At 40.0% G+C, this 22,652-nt stretch overlaps 1 protein-coding gene across 2 annotated transcripts in view; it reads right to left on the reverse strand.

Annotated features, from left to right (window-relative positions):
• cdkl5 (cyclin dependent kinase like 5) overlaps window positions 1–22,652 on the reverse strand; it is a 132,587-nt gene that overhangs the window by 38,592 nt on the left and 71,343 nt on the right. For both annotated transcript variants that reach the window (XM_067992657.1, XM_067992656.1), the window contains exons 5-9: window positions 20,148–20,284; window positions 16,915–17,035; window positions 15,074–15,133; window positions 5,707–5,797; window positions 3,594–3,783 (exon numbers count right to left, since the gene is read on the reverse strand). In XM_067992657.1, the coding sequence (XP_067848758.1) occupies window positions 3,594–3,783; window positions 5,707–5,797; window positions 15,074–15,133; window positions 16,915–17,035; window positions 20,148–20,284 (599 nt within the window). The remainder of the gene's footprint in view (window positions 1–3,593; window positions 3,784–5,706; window positions 5,798–15,073; window positions 15,134–16,914; window positions 17,036–20,147; window positions 20,285–22,652) is intronic.

The following is a 22,652-nucleotide window of genomic DNA, read 5'->3' on the forward strand; positions in this document are numbered from 1 at the left end:
AGTTCTAGCATAACCTCCCTGCTCTTATATTATATGCCTCGGCTAATAAAGGAAAGTATCCTGTATGCCTTCTTAACCACCTTAAACACCTGTCCTGCTACCTTCAGGGATCTGTGGACATGCACTCCAAAGTTCCCAACTATCAGTATCCTTCCATTTATTGTGTACTCCCTTGCCTTGTTTGCCCAAATGCATTACCTCACACTTCTCCGGATTGAACTCCATTTGCCACTTTTCTGCCCACCTGACCAGTCCATTGATATCTTCCTGCAGTCTAAAGCTTTCCTCCTCACTATCAACCACAGAGCCAATTTTTATATCATCTGAAAACTTCTTAATCATGCCCCCTACATTTAAGTCTAAATCATTAATATATACCACAAAAAGCAAGGGGCCTAGTACTGAGCCCTGCAGAACCCCACTGGAAACAGTCTTCCAGTCACAAAAACGCCTTTTGCTTCTTGCCACTATGCCAGTTTTGGATACAACTTACTATTTTTCCTTGGATCCCAAAGGCTTTTATTTTTTTAACTAGTCTGCCATGTGGGACCTTGTCAAAAGCCTTGCTAAAATCCATGCAGACTACATCAAACGCACTACCCTCAATCGACCCTCTTGTTGCCTGCTCAAAACAATCAAGTTAGTCAGACACAACCCTCCCTTAACAAATCCATGCTGACTGTCCTTGAATAATCTGTGCCTTTCTAAATGACGATTAATACTGTCACTCAGAATTGTTTCCAATAATTTGCCCACCACCGAGGTTAGGCTGACTGGCCTGTAATTACTTGATCTCTCTTTCTCCCTTTTTAAACAATGGTACAACGTTAGCAGTCTTCCAATTCTCTGGCACCGTGCCTGTAGCCAGGGAAGACTGAAAAATGATGGTCAGTGCCTCTGCCATTTCCTCCCTTGCTTCTCTTGATAGCCTGGGATACTGATACAACTGGCAAACTGCTCTGTTTTTCCAGGAGGTATGGTTGTTTTGCTAGCTAGAGAAATGTTACATGTTCCAATTTAGTGAATTCCCGCTCGTGCTCAGAATTGCTTTATGGGAACAGCTCATGCAGCTGTTTACTCCAGATGTTCACAGGTCCACATCAGGCACATTATTCTGACCAATGGGATTATGAAATTCTTTGATAAAAGCGTTATAACTATACATCATAGGATTTATTAACAAATCAAAATAGATCATTAATATGCTGCCTGGAAACTGCAACTCCCATCATGCAGCATGGTCCCATATTAACAGTGAGATCTGCGCTAGGAGAAGAGCGACTGCAGGGAGATGGCAGCTGTTGATGAGCCAGCACAGACTTATATTCAGATCTTTTGTTTCTTTATGGAATCATAGAATCATACAGCACAGGAGGCGGCCATTTGGCTCATTGTGCATGTGCCGGCTCTTTGAAAGAGCTATCCAGTGAGTCCTACTCCCCTGCTCTTTCCCCAAAGCCTGCAAATCTTTCCTTTTCAATTATTTATCCAATTCACTTTTGAAAGTTACTATTGAATCTGCTTCCATCATCCTTTCAGGCAGTGCATTACAACTCGTAACAACTCGCTGCTTAAAAAAAAATTCTCATCTCCTCCCTGGTTCTTTTGCCAATTATCTTAAAATCTGTGTCCTCTGGTTACCAACTCTCCTGCCAGTGGAAACTGTAACTCTATTAAAACCCCATATAATTTTTAACACCTCTATTAAATCACCCCTTAACTTTCTCTGCTCTAAGGAGAACAATCCTAGCTGCTTCTAGTCTCTCCACATAGCTGAAGTCCCTCATCCCTGGTACCATTCTAGTAAATCCCCCCTGCACCCTCTCCAAGGCCTTGACATCCTTCCTAAAGTGTGATGCCCAGAATTGGACACAGTACTTCAGCTGAAGTCTAATCAGTGATTTATAAAGTTTTAGTATAATTTCCTTGCTTTTGTACTCCTATGTCTCTATTTATAAAACCAAGGATCCCGTATGCTTTTTTTTTTAAAAACAGCTGCATCAACTTGCCCTGCCACCTTTAAAGATTTGTGTACGTGAACTCCCAGGGGTCTCTGTTCCTGCTCCCCCTTTAAAATTGTACCATTTAATTTATATTGCCTTTCCTCATTCTTCCTTCCAAAATGCATCACTTCACACTTCTCTGCATTAAATTTCATCTGCCATGTGTCTGCCCATTTCACCAGTTTGTCTATGTCCTCCTGAAGTCTGCTACTATCCTCCTCACTGTTTACTACATTTCCAAGTTTTGTGTCATCTGCAAACTTTGAAATTATGCCCCTTATACCCAAGTCCAGGACATTAAAATATCAAAAAGAGCAGTGGTCCTAATACCGAGCCCTGGGGCGACACTACTGTATACTTCCATTAGGTCTGAAAAACAACCAGTCACCACTATTCTCTCCTTCTGTCTCTTAGCCAATTTTGCATCCACGCCGCCACTGTTCCTTTAATCCCATGGGCTTCAATTTTGCGAACAAGTCTATTACGTGGCACTTTATGGTGTCTGTCTGTAAATAACAGGACTTGCCTGGATCCGTGAGCCTCATAACTCTCATTAGCCACAACATGACTGGATGCTGCAGTATGCAGGAAAGACGTGCATCTCTTAGTCACATTGTTGCAGATACCAGAATGAGAAAGAAAAAGGATGTTTGCCAACCAGACTTTTGGCAGCAGATGTAATGTGGTGCATTCCAGAGCCAGATGATGGCAGACTGGAATGAAAGGAGTTTAAAACATGTTGTTTTAGCATGCAATTTTTGCCAGAATTAATTATTGTGCTTTATGATCCCCAATAGAACAGAGCAAAGCTGTGGGAGTATTTGCAACAATGTTCTTTAACAGCAAGTATTTTTACTGCATTAGTGCTTGTATATGTATGATGCACATTAGTAGACAGTGAATTACAGAAATAAACCCATGAATCTGTGTTAGGCTCACAAGTCAGTTATTCTGACCTTCATTTTGTTATTTTTTAAAATGAGAATCAGACAGTATTTAGGTTGTGTTGCATATTTTGTGTGTAGTTAAGTAAAGTCTACCAATTTTCTTTTTAAAGAAAATTTGCATTTTTGGATATAATGACTCAAAGGGTTTTTGATGTTCTCTTCACAATAAGCAGTTGTTTTCATGGTGGGTTGTTTTTTGGATGATGTTAATAATAGTCAGTAATAAAACAAACTTGAATGACATGGATGTAGCAATTGTATCAATTAAATATGTAATATGCAATTAAAATCAAGATTAACAGATTAAAATTTTAATTGATCAATTGTGATTAAACTTATTAATCGATTGACAGCCCTAATAGCTACATAAAGGAATGTGAGACAAACTTAATATTTTTTAAACCACATGTTCGTCTAAATATAGATTTTACAATTTCAAAGTTTGTGCAAAGTAACAAGCTCAATGAATGTAATCCAACTTTCTCCAATTTGCAATTAGAAAATCATATCTTGAATTTGAAGTATTTGATCAGAACAGGCTAGCTTATAGTCCTAATAAATATACTTATGGTAATATTTGCATAGGAGAACTCTTGGTATGTCCTGAATCTTAGTTTGACTTCAATATTTTTAAACACTGTACCCGCAGCCCATGAAAACGTGGATTACTATAAAAAAGCTTCATCTGCTCAGGTGGCAGTGGTCCCAATACTCTCTGGATTGTGTAAAGCTGATCTATCTCACTCTCTCCTGGAAACAGGGGTTGTCCATCACTTAGTTCTCCAAGTATGCAGCCTACAGACCACATGTCGACAGCCTTTCCATATGGAGCTCTACAAAGGAAGAGAAGAAAAACAAAACACGATTGTTATAGTGTCAGAAATGTTACAAAAACATAGCTTATCCCCTTTTTTGAGAGGGGGGAGGGTGGGGAGGTGGTCAAGATGGTAAACATGGCAAACTCTTCTGTAATGTAAAATTCTGAAATCTAGTACGTTCTGCATGTAAATATCTTAAATCACAACTGCCATTTTTACTTAAATATTTCAGAAGTTTATTTTTTAAAAAAGGATACGGCATATATTGTAAAGTTATATTGATGATGGGCAATTAACAGTGGCTAACAGTGAGGTGGAGCGATACGGCAACAGTGTAGTGTTGCCAGAGGAGCCCAGAGTTATATACTGATGAAATATATCTGATTGCAACAGTCAGTGAAAATATAACCCAGCTAATCCCTACTGCACAGATTTCCACTGATTAGCAATCCCAAATCAGTCAAATTGACAGCTTCAACTGACCACATATGAACAAATCTGTGACATTGCAAACTTTAAGAGGGGGATGTTGAAAAAAGGAGTTTGTTCAGTAATAAAATTTAAACAAACAGTGGCAAGCAACTGTGGCTGTGCTGCATGGGTAAATATAAAAATCCTTATCATGTAAAAGAGTAAAGTTTATGTATCTTGTCATTAAATACATGAAATTTGTACTCAATAAAAATAATTTTTCATGTCATTCCCACCCATCATCATTTCAAACAAAATGTAATCTACTGTATTATCCTCATGCTTCCATATATTTGAATATGGTACCACTTTAAAAGGATTAGCCATGTGACTTGAACACTGCCTAGGAGGGATAACTTTTCAGTTTGATGCAATATTAAGCAGAATAACGACAAGTACTGTCTTGTCCCTTTCAAGCAAGTTACTTGCTGGTGACTAATCTTGTGTCAAGTTTTAGTATTAAATGAAGGATTTGGTAGTCAGCTGACTCTTCTCCAGCTTTTATGTTGTGTTTAGTGCCATGATAGATCTCCTGATTCCTGAAATGTCTGTCTCTTACAGCGAGCAGCAACTCCAAATTAAACATGCTGGATTCACTAAGGCTAGTTGTTGGAAGACATTTTTTAACCATGTTTTCGTGGGCTTGGAAAAGCTGTAAAGTTGCTTTAGGGATTACCATTGGCTCCATTAGACCCCCGTGCATCAGCAGCTAGTGGGCTCAACACTTCACTAAACCCAATATAAAAGCGGATTTTCTCTTCTACCACACAACAGTGCCCAGAAAACAGCTCTGAAAGGAAAGCAACGTAAGACCAAGGTGAAATAAGATATTATATATACTAACACTGAGATTGTTCATCCTTATTGAGTCATCTGGTCAAACTATTTCAATATGTACAGGAGTTCTGTTCTAATATAAAACAGTGCATAATTTCTCAGCGAATCCCTATTGTGCCCTAACTTGTATCAAAACTACTTTTAAAAAACTGCTTTCTCCCCCAATTGCAATAGGATGTATGAAAAGTTTGCCCAGAAAGATCAGCTACAGCTCACCATTAAAGGGGAAGTTGTGGTGGGGACAGAAAAGTTGAGTACTTGTTCACAATGGTATAGTAGTAAACCCCTTCCCAATGTTGTGGTGATGCATTTGTCAAAGACAGCAGAGTTCTAATATTAATTGGGGACATAACATCAACTGGCTTTCTGGTCCAGTGCTGCATCGTTACAACCAATTACTTGGCTGAGCATGAAGCTCATTCGTTATAGAGCAATAATCACACAAAAAAAGCCACCCAGTCCTCAAAAGATTCATTTTGTAGTGAATCTTAGAATAATTCACTGAGTATCCAAACAATTCAGGTAATTTCAATTCATGCTCATTTCATTTAAAAAAAAAATCTGCTGAAACAATTTTGATTTTTGCAACAATTGACCAATTGACAATTCTGGTGCAGCTCAACAACTTACCCGAGTAGTAGCTCAGGTGAACGATACCACCTAGTGGCCACATATTCTGTGTAATTCGCATTGCTACCCTCTGACAAGTTCCGAGCAAATCCTGTTATTGTAAGAAGCCAAAAATGTGAGCAAATTATGTCTTGGAAACTCTCCAAATTCTGGAAATAATTATTTAACATCTTAAAAATTACAAGACTTCATGTAAATGCTCTTTTAAAAAAAATTTAGGGTTGTCACCAGGATTTCAGTAAAAATGTAATTGTGGTTGCCACCAGCAAGATTTTTTCCAACAACTTTGCTGAAAATAATTTGTAGTCTTGCTCATTCTCAAAAGCCACTTCTTGTTTAAAAGTCATACATTTATTATCATTGAATGTTATACATTTTAGTCAAAAACTTGACTTACTTTTGGGCAGGTGGAAGGAGGGAGATGTGGCAGGACGGGAGAGGAAATAGTGGAGAGGAGGCGGGCCTTTCTCTTTGCAGTAGAGGTGGTCTTGCTTGTTTGTGTTTGGGAATCGCACTTTCTGCACGTTTGGGGGTCTCGCATTTTTATTTATGAGGGTTCCACGTGTGTATGTTATACATGGAATCACTTTTTTCATGTATTGGGGTCCTCGTATTTTGTATATATTAAGGTGTTGCATTTTGTATATATTGAGCACAGGGTCTTGATTTTTGGATGTATGGAAGTTTCATTTTGTGTGCATGGGAGGGATCTCTCATTTTTAGTGTATTGGAGAGATTAAGTGGGTTTTGATGTTGGTTTATGCAACCCTGAGCTCCAAAAGGTTTGACATTCCTGCTCAAAAAAAAGTTTAATTAAACTCCAACAGATCACCTATGATCATCTTGTAGTGTCCGGAATCATATTGAGGTCATCAATGGCATCGATATTATAGGGAACGCACCAAAACACTTAAATTCAAGTTGATGAAATTAAAAGACAGATAGTTAACCTACTTGCAGGAGAAGAAACCTGCCGAAGGGCGTTTACATCTCATCATTCACTATGATAGATCATAACTGCGGTGGCAATAATGATGGCCATGGATTGACCAAATCTGCCTCCTACCAAAGATGGCACAGAGCCACGGGTTAATCAGGCAACAGAAGAATAGATTGGGAGGGCGAGCACATGGTAAGAGGAGGGAACAGTAAAAAAATATTTGCAGTTACATGTTCATCCAGGGAAAATACAAGCATTCAAATGGTTAGTTACTCTGATTACCAATCTCTGCTCAGGACCCTTTGATTTAAACCATAAAGTAGTGGGCTTCTCTGATGACTCAGCAAGTTTAACTAGCGAATACCCATGTCAAACAGACCAGGAAGGTCTCCGGTTCAATTCCTGGTCACTTGAGCGTGGTGGCAGAGGATGCCTGGTACCCATGGAACCATACCCTGGTAAAAAGCCAATTCCTTCAAGAGAAGGGAGGAGAGAAAATTAATGAAGGGGAATAAAATATCAGTGTGAAAGTGCTTCTGTAAGGACTCCACATTCACTGCCATCAAGTTGTTTTGGGCAGTGGGAAAACATGCTTTAAATGGAAACTTGGTAAATTAACTTTGATCTCTGCTCTGTTCCGGCACTGCATGAATTTCCGGTGATGTCATGCTGCCTGGTGCAGCTGTGAAATTTTTCCAATTTAATGAGTATTTGTTGCATCCTTTTCTCCCTCCCCCTGTTACATGGACATCTAAGCGTCAGGATGTTGGAACGTTACCAAGAGTCTGGCTAGCTGCTGCTGTTGCCTAGGCTGGAAGCTGCCTACAATCCATTCCCTCTGTATCTGACATTTTATACACACCCCAAGTTATCCCTATCGACATTATGAAATAATGCAAAGATGAAAGGCTGGGGAGTCGGAGAGTGAGAGATGCAAATCCATAAAGGGCTGTCATTTCAGCATACAGTGAAACATTTTATATTAAGCAAAGCCATGCCACCAAGTAAACATATCAGGCCCACCCAGCATCTTTTACAAGGCCTGATCGGGTTCAAATACCTGGGGCAAGACTGGAATTGAAACCATCTGTGTCTAATTGATCAGCCTTGCACATTCATACCCCTTCACATTCAAAACAAATTGAATAGTTATTTTTCTCCAACAGTTATATACAAATGCATCATTCCTATAATTGGCCCAATAAAACTTTCATAACTAATAACACTGCAATTACCTTAGTCTGAATACACAATAGTGAAATCTAGAGCCAGGATCTTCTAAAAAGATGAATAAACTAAATGCTCCGTCTTTCTCCCTGTTGCATAGCAACATGCATCTTTTTTACTTCAGTGCATACTGTGGGAGTGCTACATTGTGAGAGGTGCCATCTTTTGGACGAGACATTAAACTGAAGCTTCGTCTGCTTGCTCATTAAAGATCCAATAGCACTATTTGAATAAATGTAAGGAATCTTACAACACCAGGTTATAGTCCAACAGTTTTATTTGAAAATCACAAGCTTTCGGAGCTTTCCTCCTTCGTCAGGTGTGTGAAGGTTTCCATAAAAGCAACCTGGAATGGAAACCTTCACACACCTGACGAAGGAGGAAAGCTCCGAAAGCTTGTGATTTTCAAATAAAACTGTTGGACTATAACCTGGTGTTGTAAGATTCCTTACATTTGTCCACCCCAGTCCATCACCGGCATCTCCACATCATGGCTACTATTTGAATAAGATGAGATAGCTCTTGGGGTGTCCTAGCCAACACACATCCCTCTGTCAACTCTATTAAAAACAGATTAACTGGTAAGTCATCATTTGCTGGTTGTGTTGAGAGCAGAGCAGAGAGAGCTAGTAACGATGTGAGCCGGAAATAGAGTGAAGACATCCATAACAGGAATTTGTTGAAAGTGGTGAGGAGGAGAGAAACCATGAGTAGTTGTGGATAAGTAGTACAGAAATCGTGTTTTATCAAACTGAAGCTTAAGCTCAGTTTTTAAACTTAAAAAATGACAAGTTACTTGGCTGTTACCTATCACTCCACTGTAAGTAGGTCACTGGCAGGTGTTAATTAGATACTGTGTGGTTGGCGGCTGATAGACCAGTTGAAACTGGTCTGTGTCAACTGGTCTGTGTCTGAAAGGTATACAAAGGGTGATACTTGCGAGAGCCAAGTGCACAGCAGAGTGAGTTGATTAACAAAGTGAGCTGGGAACAGAGTGAGGATTTCTGAAACGGGAATTTGGTGAGAGAGGGAATTCATTGCAGAGGGCGAAGGAGCTGCTAAATAAATTAATGGAGGAACAACCGAAAGCAAGTGCTCAATTATTTAATCACCATTTAGTACTTAATGTTATAGTAGGTTACGAGGCTACTAAACTTTAAAAAATAGGAACTAATAAGAGGCAAGGACAAAATCCTTTGTAGCAGCTTTAAGTAAATAAAAATTAAACAAACACTGATATTAACAATAGACGAAATAGGCTAAATAAACTAAACTAAGCAATAAAAGTAACTGAAAGAAATCAAATTAAATCCATCATAACTGTAATTTAATATAAAGGTGAATCAGATAGCATGCAAAATAGATAAATAAATAACTGCTATACAATGAACAATTAAGTACAGGATAGTGGCAGCACTACAGTGTGTCAGGAATCGGGATAAAGAGAATGTTCTCTGATTGAAAGGGTCTGATAAGTGGTGCTCCCCTGCTGCAGGCCTCATCTTTTCACGATATATGACTTGGATGAAGGAATAGAGAGTGGTGTATCCAAGTTCACAGATGACACTAAGTTAGGAGATACAGTAAATTGTGTAGATGGGAGCAGGAAGTTACAAAGGGACATATGCAGATTAAGTGAGTGCGCAAAACTATGGCAGATGGAGTTCAATGAGGGAAGGTGTGAGGTCATCCATTTTCGATCCAAGAAAGACAAATCGGAATAATGTGTTAATGGTGAGAAACCAGGAACTGTGCAGGAGCAAAAGGATTTGATTGTCCACTTACACAAATCACTAAAATCACACAAATAGAAAAAATAATCAAAAAGGCTAATGGAATGTTGGCCTTTATCTCAAGGGCACTGGAAAAAGGGGAGGAAGTTATGCCTCACTTGCACAGAGCCTTGGTCAGACCCCATCTGGAGTACCTCAGAAAGGATATATTGGCTTTGGAGGGGGTACAGCACAGATTCACCAGAACTGAAAGGTTAAATTATGAGGACAGGTTGCATAAATTTGGCTTGTATCCCCTTCAGAAGGAAGAAGGATGATCTAATCGAGGTATTTATCATAGAATCATAGAAAGGTTACAGCACAGAAGGAGGCCATTTGGCCCATCGAGTCCGTGCCAGCTCTATGCAAGAGCAAACCAGCTAGTCCCACTCCCCCGTCCTATCCCCGTAGCCCTGCAAATTTTTTCCTTTCAAGTAATTATCCAGTTCCCTTTTGAAAGCCATGATTGAATCTGCCTCTACCACCCCCTCAGGCAGTGCATTCCAGATCCTGACCACTCGCTGTGTAAAAAAGTTTTTCCTCATAGCACCGTTCGTTCTTTTCCCAATCACCTTAAATCTACGTCCTCTGGTTCTTGACCCTTCCGTCAATGGGAACAGTTTCTCTCTCTCTACTCTGTTTAGACCTTTTATGACTTTGAATACTCTATCAAATCTCCTCTCAACCTTCTCTGTTCCAAGGAGAACAACCCCAGCTTCTCCAGTCTATCCACGTAACTGGGATCATTGGAATAAATCTCTTCTGCACACTCTCGAAGGCCTTCACATCTTTCCTAAAGTGTAGTGCCCAGAACTGGCCAAAATACTCCAGTTGTTTTATAAAAGTTCATCATGACTTCCTTGCTTTTGTACTCTATGCCTCTATTTATAAAGCCCAGGATCCCATATGCTTTTTTCACTGCTTTCTCAACCTGTCCTGCCACCTTCAACGATTTGTGTATATATACCCCCAGATCTCTATTCCTGTACACCCTTTTAGAATTGTGCCCTTTACTTTAGATTGCCTCTCCTCATTCTTCCTACCGAAATGTATCACCTCGCATTTTTCTGCGTTAAATTTAATCTGCCACGTATCCGTCCATGCCACCAGCCTATCTATATCACTATCCTCCTCACTGTTCACTACACTTCTAAGTTTTGTGTCATATGCAAATTTTGAAATTGTGCCCTGTACACCCAAGTCCAAGTCGTTAATATACATCAAGAAAAGCAGTGGACCTAGTACCAGACCCCTGGGGAACATCGCTGTACACCACCTTCCGAAAAACAACTATTCACTACTACTCTGTTTCCTGTTACTTAGCCAATTCTGTATCCACGCTGCTACCGCCCCTTTTATTCCCTGGGCTTCAAACTTGATGACAAGCCTATTATGGGGCACGTCATCAAACGCCTTTTGGAAGTCCCGATACACCACATCAACTGCATTGCCCTCATCCACCCTCTCTGTTACCTCATCAAAAAACTCTATCAAGTTAGTTAAATACAATTTGCCTCTAACAAATCCGTGCTAGCTTTCCCTAATCAAGCCACACTCATCCAAGTGACTGTTAATTCTGTCCCGGATTATCGTTTCTACAAGTTTCCCCACCACTGAGGTTAAACTGACTGGTCTGCAGTTGCTGGGTTTATTCTTACACCCTTTTTTGAGGGTGTAACATTCGCAATTCTCCAGTTCCCAGGCATCACCTCCGTATCTAAGGATGTTTGGAAGATTATGGCCAGTACCTCTGCAATTTCCACCCTTACTTCCCTCAGCAACCTAGGATGCATCCTATCCGGACCCAGTGACTTATCTACTTTAAGTACAGCTAGCCTTTCTAGTATCACCTCTATCAATTTTTAGCCTATCTAGTATCTCAACTACATCTTCCTTTAAAGAGTCTCTGGCAGCATCTTCTTCCTTGATAAAGACAGATGCAAAGTACTCATTTAGTATCTCAGCCATGCCGTCTGCCTCCATGAGTAGATCTCCTTTTTGATCCCTAATCGGCCCCACTCCTCCTCTTACTACCCGTTTACCACTAACATGCCTATAGAAGATTTTTGGATTCCCTTTTATGTTGGCCACCAGTCTATTCTCATACCCTCTCTTTGCCCCTCTTATTTCCTTTTTCACTTCCCCTCTGAACTTACTATATCCTGCCTGGTTCTCACTTGTGTTGTCAACCTGACATCTGTCATACGCCCCTTCTTCCTGCTTCATCTTACTCTCTACCTCTTCTGTCATCCAGGGAGCTCTGGCTTTAGTTGCCCTACCTTTCTCCCTCATGGGAATGTATCCAGACTGTACCCGAACCATCTCCTCCTTAAAGGCCGCCCATTGTTCAATAACAGTTCTGCCTGCCAATCTTTGATTCCAATTTACCCGGGCCAGATCTGTTCTCATCCCACTGAAATTGGCTCTCCTCCAATTGAGTATTTTCACTTTAAGAGTGGTCTATGTCCTTTTCCATAGCTATTCTAAACCTTATGATACTATGATCGCTGTTCCCTAAATGTTACCCCATTGGCACTTGCTCCACTTGGCCTGCTTCATTCCCCAAAACCAAATCCAGATCCAGCAATGCCTCCTTCTTTATTGGGCTGGAAACGTACTGGTTAAGAAAGTTCTCCTGAACACACTTCAAAAATTCCTGCCCCTCTTTGCCCCTTATATTACTGTTGTTATCCCAGTCTATATTAGGATAGTTGAAGTTCCCAGTCATCACTACTCTATAGCTTTTGCACCTCTCTGTAATTTCCCTGCAAATTTACTCCTCCGTATCCTTCCCGCTAGTTGTTGCCCTACAGAATACATCCAGTAGTGTAATGGCACCTCTTTTGTTTCTTAACTCTAACCAAATAGATTCTGTCCTTGACCCCTCCAGGACATCCTTTCTCTGCAGCACTGCAATATTTGCCTTAATCAATACTGCCACCCCACCCTCCTTTCTTTCTTCCCTATCTTTCCTGAACACCTTGTATCCAGGAGTATTTAGTACCCAATCCTGCCCTTTGTCGAGCCAGGTCTCTGTTGTCGCCATGACATTGTATTCCCATGTGGCTATTTGCACCTGCAGCTCACCAACCTTGTTTACCATGGGCCAGAGAAAATATTTCCTCTGGTGGGGGAATCTAGAACAAGAGGACATAACCATAAAATTATTGCTAGGCCATTTAGGAATGAAATCAGGAAGCACATTTTCAAACAAGGGTAGTGTAAATTTGGAACTCTCTCCCCCAGAAGGCTGTGGGTGCTGGGTCAATTGACATTTTCAAGACTGAGATTGATAGATTTTTGTTAGGTAAGGGTATCAAGGGATATGGAGCAAAGATGGGTAAATAGAGTTGAGGTACAGATCAGCTATGATATGATTGAATGGTGGAACAAGCTCGAGAGGCTGAATGGCCCACTCCTGTTCTTATGTTGTTTGTGGAACCTTGTTTTGCGCAAATTGGCTGTTGCGTTTGCCAACAACAGTGACTGCACTTCAAAAGTAATTGATTGGTTGGTGTCCTAAAGATGTGAAAGGCAGTATATAAATGCAATTTCGTTCCTTTATCTTTTTGCAATTTGCAAGGATACAATCGTCTGCTCTGCAATTCTTCACAAGCATTAATGGTTCTCAGTGACTTTTTCTATTCTCCATCAAAGATTAACGCCATGTGATGCTCCACTATTTATTCAACTGAAGAACAGATGAACAGCCTTGCCAATCTGGGGAAGATATGCTGGAATTCAAATTTGTGATCTTCCAGTGTTCAAACATTCCTTTTGCTCGAGTCCATAGTTCAAAGATCTCAATTTGTCGAATAGAGTTTGAGACAGTATACAACAGTATATAAATTCGAAGACTGCAGTGCGATGTAAGATAAAACGAGGACTATGAGTAATGGTGACCTTCCTCTACCTCCCCCCTCAAAGGATTTGTATAAATGTGGTTACACAAATCATTCTGTAAGAAAACTATGGCCTAGAATTTGCTGGAGCAGGGCATCTCGCGGTGAGCGGCATGAATTAGATATTTTTTCCTCATCCTTCAGCTCCAATTAAATTTACACCGCAAATTGCTGGGTGAGAGTTGATAACGGCACAGCAAAGTCAACTGGGTATCTGAGGCCTTGGTAAATGATGGGACCAATTGTCTATCTCCTTAACCAATTAAATTTAAGGATTTGAATGGTCAGCAAAGCTCTGAAGTGGCATCTTGGACATCTGATTATTTAAACAAAGTTGATCACCAAATTACATGCAGGAAAATGTGAAGTTCTAAGTTTTTTTGCCTTTGGAACACAACACAAACATACGAATAAGACAAGATGGCATGAATTTAGCATCGACTTTAGTCCCAACCAGAATCCACAAAAAAATCAATTTAACAAATCAGTTTAGTCAGTTAAACAAATCAGTTTAATTTGCATCCCAGTTGCAAATTTTACATGGCATGAGCAGAACAATTATCATTTAATTGCTAACTGATTTCAAATGGAAGACCATTGGAAACAGAAATTGCCCCATTAATAGTGTCCTTAAGCCATCAAATAGCAGCCCTAATTTTCTGCGGCGAGTTTAATTTGTTTTGACAGCACAAATGCAGCAATTTCTTGACACTCATGGGGAAGATGATGTGAGCTCCGGTTTTTGCGAGTCTAACGGCTGAGCAGCGCAAATCATCCAGCAATTTGTGGCGATTCACAACTCACGGCGTATCTCTTCCTCACCACAAATTGCTGGATTTTATACACACTAATAATGGCATGCGCGTTTACTCTCCGTTATTTTACCAGCAAATTCTGGGCCTATATGAATAAAGCATGCAAACAGTGTAAATTGTACAGACTTTCAAAAATCATTCTATTGCACTTAGTTTTGCCACAAAATTAGTTTCTGCATTTGTGCAAATCATTATCACAAACAACTTTATTTTATTAAACTTGAAGCATCTTATTGTTTTTGGAAGCTGATAATCATTTACAAGCAGGAAGTTGTCATCAACTTTTTTTAGAAAATTGAATTCAGTGTCCAAAATCACTCCATTTTTTTTCCCCAAAATAAACCCAACTTACTGAGCCCAGAAATCCTTCTATGAGCATGCATAAAAATATACACAAGATCACCTAATATCATAAATAACAAAAGTCATATGACTGAAAATTCCTCATTGAGGTTGGTGAATATGAGATTGGTTTTCAAAGACACATGTGGTAAGTTGCATCCATAGACAAATGAACTGTAGACTCTCCTCCTGCAGTACACAACAGCATTTGGTAAAATTGGCAAATGGATCGAATTGACCATTATATATTTTGGATCTGGCTTCCAATATATCATAATCTGAATTTTGTAGATGCATTCCCTTATTACTGAATCAGTGTGTTAGTTTAATATAGAGGAATGTCATAAGCATAATTCATGAATTACTTACCAAAATCACACAACTTCAACATATCATTGTGGCTGATCAAAAGGTTTTCTGGTTTGATGTCTAAAAAAGAACACATTATCACAGTTAGCTAACCAGGACTTTAAATAGAATCTCATCTGACTGACAGTTCTGAAAAACTAATCTCCCACCAAATTGTGCAGAATTATTTTAGAATTAATTTATTTCCAAAAGTTATGAACATTATATAAAATGGAATTCACAGTAGCTGATTAACCCACTTAAACCCTACATAATGATCTCTGGAATACACTACAAATTATCCCACTTGTACAAGTTTATCAGACGCTGGATATTAACTAGTCAATATAAAAATATTACAGAATAAGAATCAACAGAATGTGGACACGGTCTTCTCAGTCTTGTCTGTTGAGGTAGTTTTACAATAACTTTGCAGGAGGTGGAAATCAAGTTCCACCAAATCTTTCCTCACCAGAACAGTTAGACAAAACTTAAGCTTAAGATCAAAGCAAATGAGGCTAATTAATGGCTGACTCTTACCTGCTCGTCAATAATGGGCAAGCTTCTCTACATTGATTTTTATTTGTAGAAGTGCCTATGTTAGCTGGCCTGGCAGTGCCAATACTTTGCTTCAATGCTGAAGGCTGCATTTTGCAATTCCCCACACAGTAACTACCCAGCCCATCTAAATGTTGCCAGATTATGTAAAGGGCTAACAAAACAAAAAAAAACCTGTGTGTTACTCTGACCCACACACAATGCTTGGGAGCTGATTGCCTAGCTTTCATCTCAGGCAGAAGTTTGGAAGAGAGGGTAGAAGGGAGCAGAGAGAAGAGTCTTTTAGACATGGGGCAAAAGTTTAAAATGACTGCTTCTATTTGAAGTATTTACATTAATGGAACCCCATCACCCATGGCTCAGTTTTTAAGCGCACTACCTGACATCGAACTGAGCCAGACAGATCTGGAAGGTACCAGATTTAATCCCTGGTCAATGCTGAGTTAGGTAATCTCAGTTGGGCAGCAGTATTGACACTATTATTGGCCTCAGGGGCCTGGGCTTTGGGGGAAAAGGGGAAGAAAATATCAGATAGCGATTCCATCCCGATTATTGTCTATTGATTCCTGTTAGAAAGTGAACAGTTAGGCTGTGATCCCTCCGCCCTCGCCCTCCCGAGAAGATCAAAGTTTGTTAACGTTCACCATGAGTGACACATGAAGAATAACCATACAGGCAAGGTACCAGAGTGCAGTAAGTAACAATCAACCATACTCTGGCAGGAGTCTCGCCTTAAGAACAGGAGCGGAGAAATACGAAAGTGGAAAAATGAACAAAAAAAAAGTCTAGTAGTATATCAGTTTTATTTCAAACTAAGATCATGCCTGTAAATCAATATGCCCAGTAACCCTGATCCTACAAATCTGTTTTCCATCAGAAAACATGAAGATTAAATCCATGTTTGAGCAGATGTTAAATATAAAATGGATATCCTATTATCAGTGTGTATGGACCAATTTACACTCTAATTTTCATGATATGGGATGAAACAGTAAGTCCTCAAAAGGTTGCATTGCATGCATAATCAACTGGTAAATTGATTCAGAGAAATTGCAAGCTCAACTACAAAGATAACTGATTGAGCAATTGACAAAATCAGTTGCAATAACTTCTTTGACTTTTCCTCATGACCATCATAAACAGCAGCACAATGCTGAGTGAAATCATACTGTTCTTTGCAGAATTCCTGTGAGAATAAATTTAAGTATTTTACTAAATATGGATTGAAAAAAGGTAGAAAATTAGGATATGTGTGTTATTGCTGAAACAAAGGACTCCAAAGTTATAACACTTGCAGTGGTTACCTCGATGAACAATATCATTCTTGTGGCACCAGTGAATTGCTTTGATTAGTTGGTAGATATAGTTTCGCACTTTCTCAGGTTGAACACCATTTGGCATCTCTTCAAGTAATTCAAGCATATTCTGGAAACCAAACAAACATGATGTTCTTTCCATACTTCACACAGCAAGTAAACAGAAAAGCAAATCCTATAAAATTAAAAACTAAAAAAATTAAAAGAACCAAAGGCGACATGAGGAAAAACTTTTTTATGCAGCAAGTGCTTAAGATCTGGAATGCGCTGCCTGAAAGGGTGGTGGAAGCAGATTCAATTGTGGCTTTCAAAAAGGAATTGGATAAATACTTGAAGGGAAAAAATTTGCAGGGCTACAGGGAAAGAGCAGGGGAACGGTACTAACTGGATTGCTCTTACAAAGAGCCGGCACGGGCTCGATGGGCCAAATGGCCTCTTTTGGTGCTGACCAGCGGTCAGGGATCGGTGCTGGGTCCGCTGTTATTTGTTATTTATATTAATGATTTGGATGAAAATTTAGGAGGTGATGCATTTTGGTAGATCAAATCGGGCCAGGATCTACTCCGTTAATGGTAGGGCGTTGGGGAGAGTTATAGAACAAAGAGATCTAGGAGTACAGGTTCATAGCTCCTTGAAAGTGGAGTCACAGGTGGATAGGGTGGTGAAGAAGGCATTCGGCATGCTTGGTTTCATTGGTCAGAACATTGAATACAGGAGTTGGGATGTCTTGTTGAAGTTGTACAAGACATTAGTAAGGCCACACTTGGAATACTGTGTACAGTTCTGGTCACCTTATTATAGAAAGGATATTATTAAACTAGAAAGAGTGCAGAAAAGATTTACTAGGATGCTACCGGGACTTGATGGTTTGACTTATAGGGAGAGGTTGGATAGACTGAAACTTTTTTCCCTGGAGAGTAGGAGGTTAAGGGGTGATCTTATAGAAGTCTATAAAATAATGAAGGGCATAGATAAGGTAGATAGTCAAAATCTTTTCCCAAAGGTAGGGGAGTCTATAACGAGGGGGCATAGATTTAAGGTGAGAGGGGAGAGATACAAAAGGGTCCAGAGGGGCAATTTTTTCACTCAAAGGGTGGTGAGTGTCTGGAACGAGCTGCCAGAGGCAGTAGTAGAGGCGGGTACAATTTTGTCTTTTAAAAAGCATTTGGACAGTTACATGGGTAAGATGGGTATAGAGGGATATGGGCCAAGTGCAGGCAACTGGGACTAGCTTAGTGGTATAAACTGGGCGACATGGACATGTTGGGCCAAAGGGCCTGTTTCCATGTTGTAAACTTCTATGATTCTATGATTCTAACCATTTGAAGATTCTATGATACTGCATTTGGATTTTGCCAGTGTTTGAAAAATGTATATGTCGCAGTTATTTTTTTAAAATGGGAATATCAAACATCAGCTCTACAGGACAGATCCTTTCATTATTAATAATTTCACCATCAACAAATTAAGCAAACAAATTATTTAAACAGTCACACCAGCATTGCAGGACGTGATCAGGTATTCACGAGACAGACACATGGCAGATTAAATTTAACGCAGAAAAATGTGAAGTGATTCATTTTGGTAGGATGAGGAGAGGCAATATAAACTAAAAGGTACAATTTTAAAGGGGGTGCAGGAACAGAAAGACCGGGGGTGTACGTACATAAATCTTTGAAGGAGGCAGGATAAGTTGAGACGGCTGTTAAATAGGCTTTATAAATAGAGTCATAGAATACAAAAGCAAGGAAGTTATGCTAATCCTTCATAAATCACCAGTTAGGCCCCAGCTGGAGTACTGTGGCCAATTCTAGGCACCACACTTTAGGAAGGATGTCAAGGCCTTGGAGAAGGTGCAGAGAAGATTTACTAGAATAGTACCAGGAATGAAAGACTTCAGTTACGTAGAGAGACTAGAGAAGCTGGGAGTGTTCTCCTTGGAGCAAAGAAGGTTAAGGGGAGACTTGATAGACGTGTTCAAAATCATGAAGAATTTTAATAGAGCAAATAAGGAGAAACTGTTTGATTGCCAGTGGCAGAAGGTCAGTAACCAGAGGACACAGATTTAAGGTCATTGGCAAAAGAACCAGAAGCGACATGAGGACAAAAAAACCTCCGCACCGAGTTGTTTTGATCTGCGAATTGGTAAATCTGCGCAGAACTGCCTACAAGGCTAACATATCCTTCCTGAAGTGCGGTGCCCAGAACTGAATGCAGTACTCCAGATGAGGTCTAACCAGAGCTTTATATAACTGTAACATAACTTCCACCCCTTTGTATTCCAGCCCACTTGTGATAAAAGCCAACTTTACATGAGCCTTTTTAATTATTTTTTGTACCTATCCACTGGCTTATTGTGATTTCTGTACTTGGACCCCAAAATCTCTCTGCTCATCCATGGTTCCTAACTTCTCCCCATTTTGAAAATACTCTGATCTATCTTTCTTCGATCCAAGATGCATGACATTTCCAACACTGAACTCCATCTGCCACAGTTTTGTCCACTCAATCTATCAATATCCTTTGTAACTTTCTGCTCTATCTACTGTGCCACATAACTTAGTGACATCAGCAAACTTAAGCTCTCTACCAGGACACAAGATAAGAACTTAAGAAATAGGAGCAGGAGTATGCCATATGGCCCCTCGAGCCTGCTCTGCCATTCAATAAGACCATTGCTGACCATCTACCTCAATTCCACTTTCCCGACCTAACCCCACATTCACTTGATTCCCTTAGTGTCCAAATATCCATCGATTTCAGTCTTGCAGTTCCTTATATTTCTCCCTGTCCGTGGGATCTCTACTGTTCTTTGCTCATGTTAGCCTCAACAGCAGAGTATAGGAAGATGTGACTGTGGATGGCATCACAGCCAAGCCTCCTCCTGTCCTCACCTGTGCACTTTGCAAATTTTCAGCAAGGGTCACTGGGTAGTTATCAGGGGCAGGAACCCTGGGCTCATTTTCTCATCCTGAGCCCAGACAAAGTGAGGCGACCATAGTAACCCAATCAGCCCTTTGGTTGACAGCTCCTAACCCAGCAGAAAAAAGGTGGATACTGGGACCTTTGTGGTCTGTAGAGCTGACTACCATGTCATGTAATGCATTTATACACTGAGCAATTGGGGATAACTTTCCACCTGCAATTGTTGAAGGAGAAGCCCCCTCTGAAATCAGGCAGAAAACCTCTAACTTAGAAGTTCTTCTGGTATCATCACTCACCTTCTCTACATATTCAAAGACTAAATAAAGTTTTCCTCTTCTTCGAAAAGCCTCCTTAAGTTCAACAATATTTTCTTGCTTTAGAGTACGGAGCATTTTAAGCTCTCTTAATGTTGTTTCCTTAACTTCTTCATTTTCTGGGAACAAACACATCAAATATAATTAGATGCTACAACTTTGTTTCCCCTTCAAGAATTGGTAAAACATTACATTTTATTAAACATACTGTAAATTAATATTCATTAGTTTAAAAGGATTTTGCCTGATGAAAGACAAAACAGAACTTTTGCTCCTTTATTTCTTCCTTCCTTCCAAAATTGCTGTTTCATTCTCTTCATTCAAAGGAGCAAATTAATTACAAAGCTTCCATTTGCTCTGGTAGGGTCAGTATGGTATGAATTACAAGACTGACACTGAGGTCCAATACATGTTTTCTTGGAAGCCTCCTTCACTCAAGTTGAAAAAGATGAAATCTCATGTTGCCACAAGGTGCTGGGTTCTCCCTCCTATCTTGACCAGTGGTAAAGGAATTGACTGAACTTAAATGTGTGACCATCAGACTTGAATAGTAAGATTATTTCCTACAACCTTTTGTTTTCCTTCCTAGATCATTTGAACCCAGGTGTGCAGCAACAATTTTCCGAAGAGCACTGATTAAAGTAGTCAACTAACTGATTTAAGAAGCTGTTCACCTGTAAGGGTCTATAACTGGAGCAGTATTGGGGTATTGTTAGTGTTTTTAATTGCAACATGTTGCTGACCTGTTCCCTAAAGAGTTATTTTACCTAATCTCAAATTTTGCTTTAAAGTTCTGTGGCCATTCTGGCAATAAATAAACAGCATACTGTACTCCCATCTAAATGTCAGAAGACTGCTGGAAGTAATTTTGCAATCTTCACCATATCATCAACTTTTAGAAGTGTTTTGTTGAAACCAGGTGACGAGTCAATGTGAATCACCACTGTAACAGCACCAACATGCCTAAACTGCTATTCTCCCTGGATGCAGAAAAGGTCTTCAACCCAAGTGGAGAGAAAATTCTGCCTTGCAACACGTGAGAGAATGGCATTTGAATCACACTTTGGAAATGGATTAAAATCCTATAGTCACATTCACAGCGCACACAAATCATGCACACAAATGGCATAGCTCTAATTTTAAGATCATGCCCTCTTGTTCTGGATTCCCCATCAGAGGAAATAGTTTCTCTGTATCTACCCTATCGAATCCCTTTGTCATTTTAAATACATAGTCATAAAATATTAGTGAATATCACACTTTTGAGAATTCACGAAAAAAAAGTGTTGACCTTACAGGGTCATAAGGCATCCGAGCTATAGACTAAATCTGAATCATCTACTGAATAAAGTTCATCAGTCACTGGCATTTGTAGGGTGCTGTGGAAGCATCCCTTTCCTGCCCCATGCAGCAAAGCTCTTCTCATGCGGTTCGTCTTTGTTGTGCAAGACTCTTTCAAATGTAAATGAATTGTTACAAGGGAAAATGAGTGGCCATTGAGATTACATAAAGTTCATCTGTTCCGGGCTGACAAAAATTAACTCGTTCTCCTAACCCAAATATATAGCAGACCACGAAGGAGATGATGAGAATAGGAAAGAAGGTGGTTCAGTAGGTCTAGAATTGTGATACTGCCGACAACATGAACATTGAACTCACTGAATAAGATTTGACCAGGACATACCTGGAAGAGTGTGCCAGAAGTTTGCATCACCTTTTCCCTCCCACCCAATTCAGAAATCCCAAAATGTCCAAAGTGGAACAAAATTGATGTCTTCAACTATGTTACCAAGCAGGGGACAAACTGTGGGTTAATACTAAAAGTTGGCACAGTTCTGAAATAGTTTTAAAAAAAATTATAGTTCAAGCTGCTTATAATGGTATTGCCTCTATGTGGTCATTTCTGTTGTAACTGGCTGGCAAGTTCCGAGTGAGTGACCCATGCCCATCCATTCAGCTGCCTCCGCCACTTCCCTCCCTTCCCCATGCCCTCCAAGTCAAATTTCCCCTAAGGATTCCCCCCCGCACTAGCCCTGAACTCGCGTTTTTCTATAGTTTCTCTCCTATCTCCCATAATGTCCTTTCCGAAATCATTTTGTCCATCAGACCCAACAGCTGCTCCCTCAACCCTATTTCCACCAAACTGCTGACCACCCAACTTCCCTTCCTGGCCCCCAGGTTAGCTGATATTGTTGACAGTTCCCTCTCCTCAGGTTCTGTCCTCCTCCCTTTCAAATCTGCCGTCATCATATCATATTCCTCCTCAAAAAACCCATCCTTGACCCCACTGTCCTTACAAACCACCGCCCCATCTCCAACCTCCTTTCTTCTCCAAAGTCCTTGAACTTGTTGTCGCCTCCCAAACCTGTGCCCATCTTTCTCATAACTCCATGTTTGAACCCATCCAAATCAGGTTTCTGCTCCTGCCAAGCACTGAAACGGCCCTTATCAAAGTCATAAATGACATCAGATGTGACTGTGACCATG

This window comes from Heptranchias perlo, chromosome 11 (genome assembly GCF_035084215.1).
Source record: "Heptranchias perlo isolate sHepPer1 chromosome 11, sHepPer1.hap1, whole genome shotgun sequence".
Lineage (NCBI taxonomy): Eukaryota > Metazoa > Chordata > Chondrichthyes > Hexanchiformes > Hexanchidae > Heptranchias > Heptranchias perlo.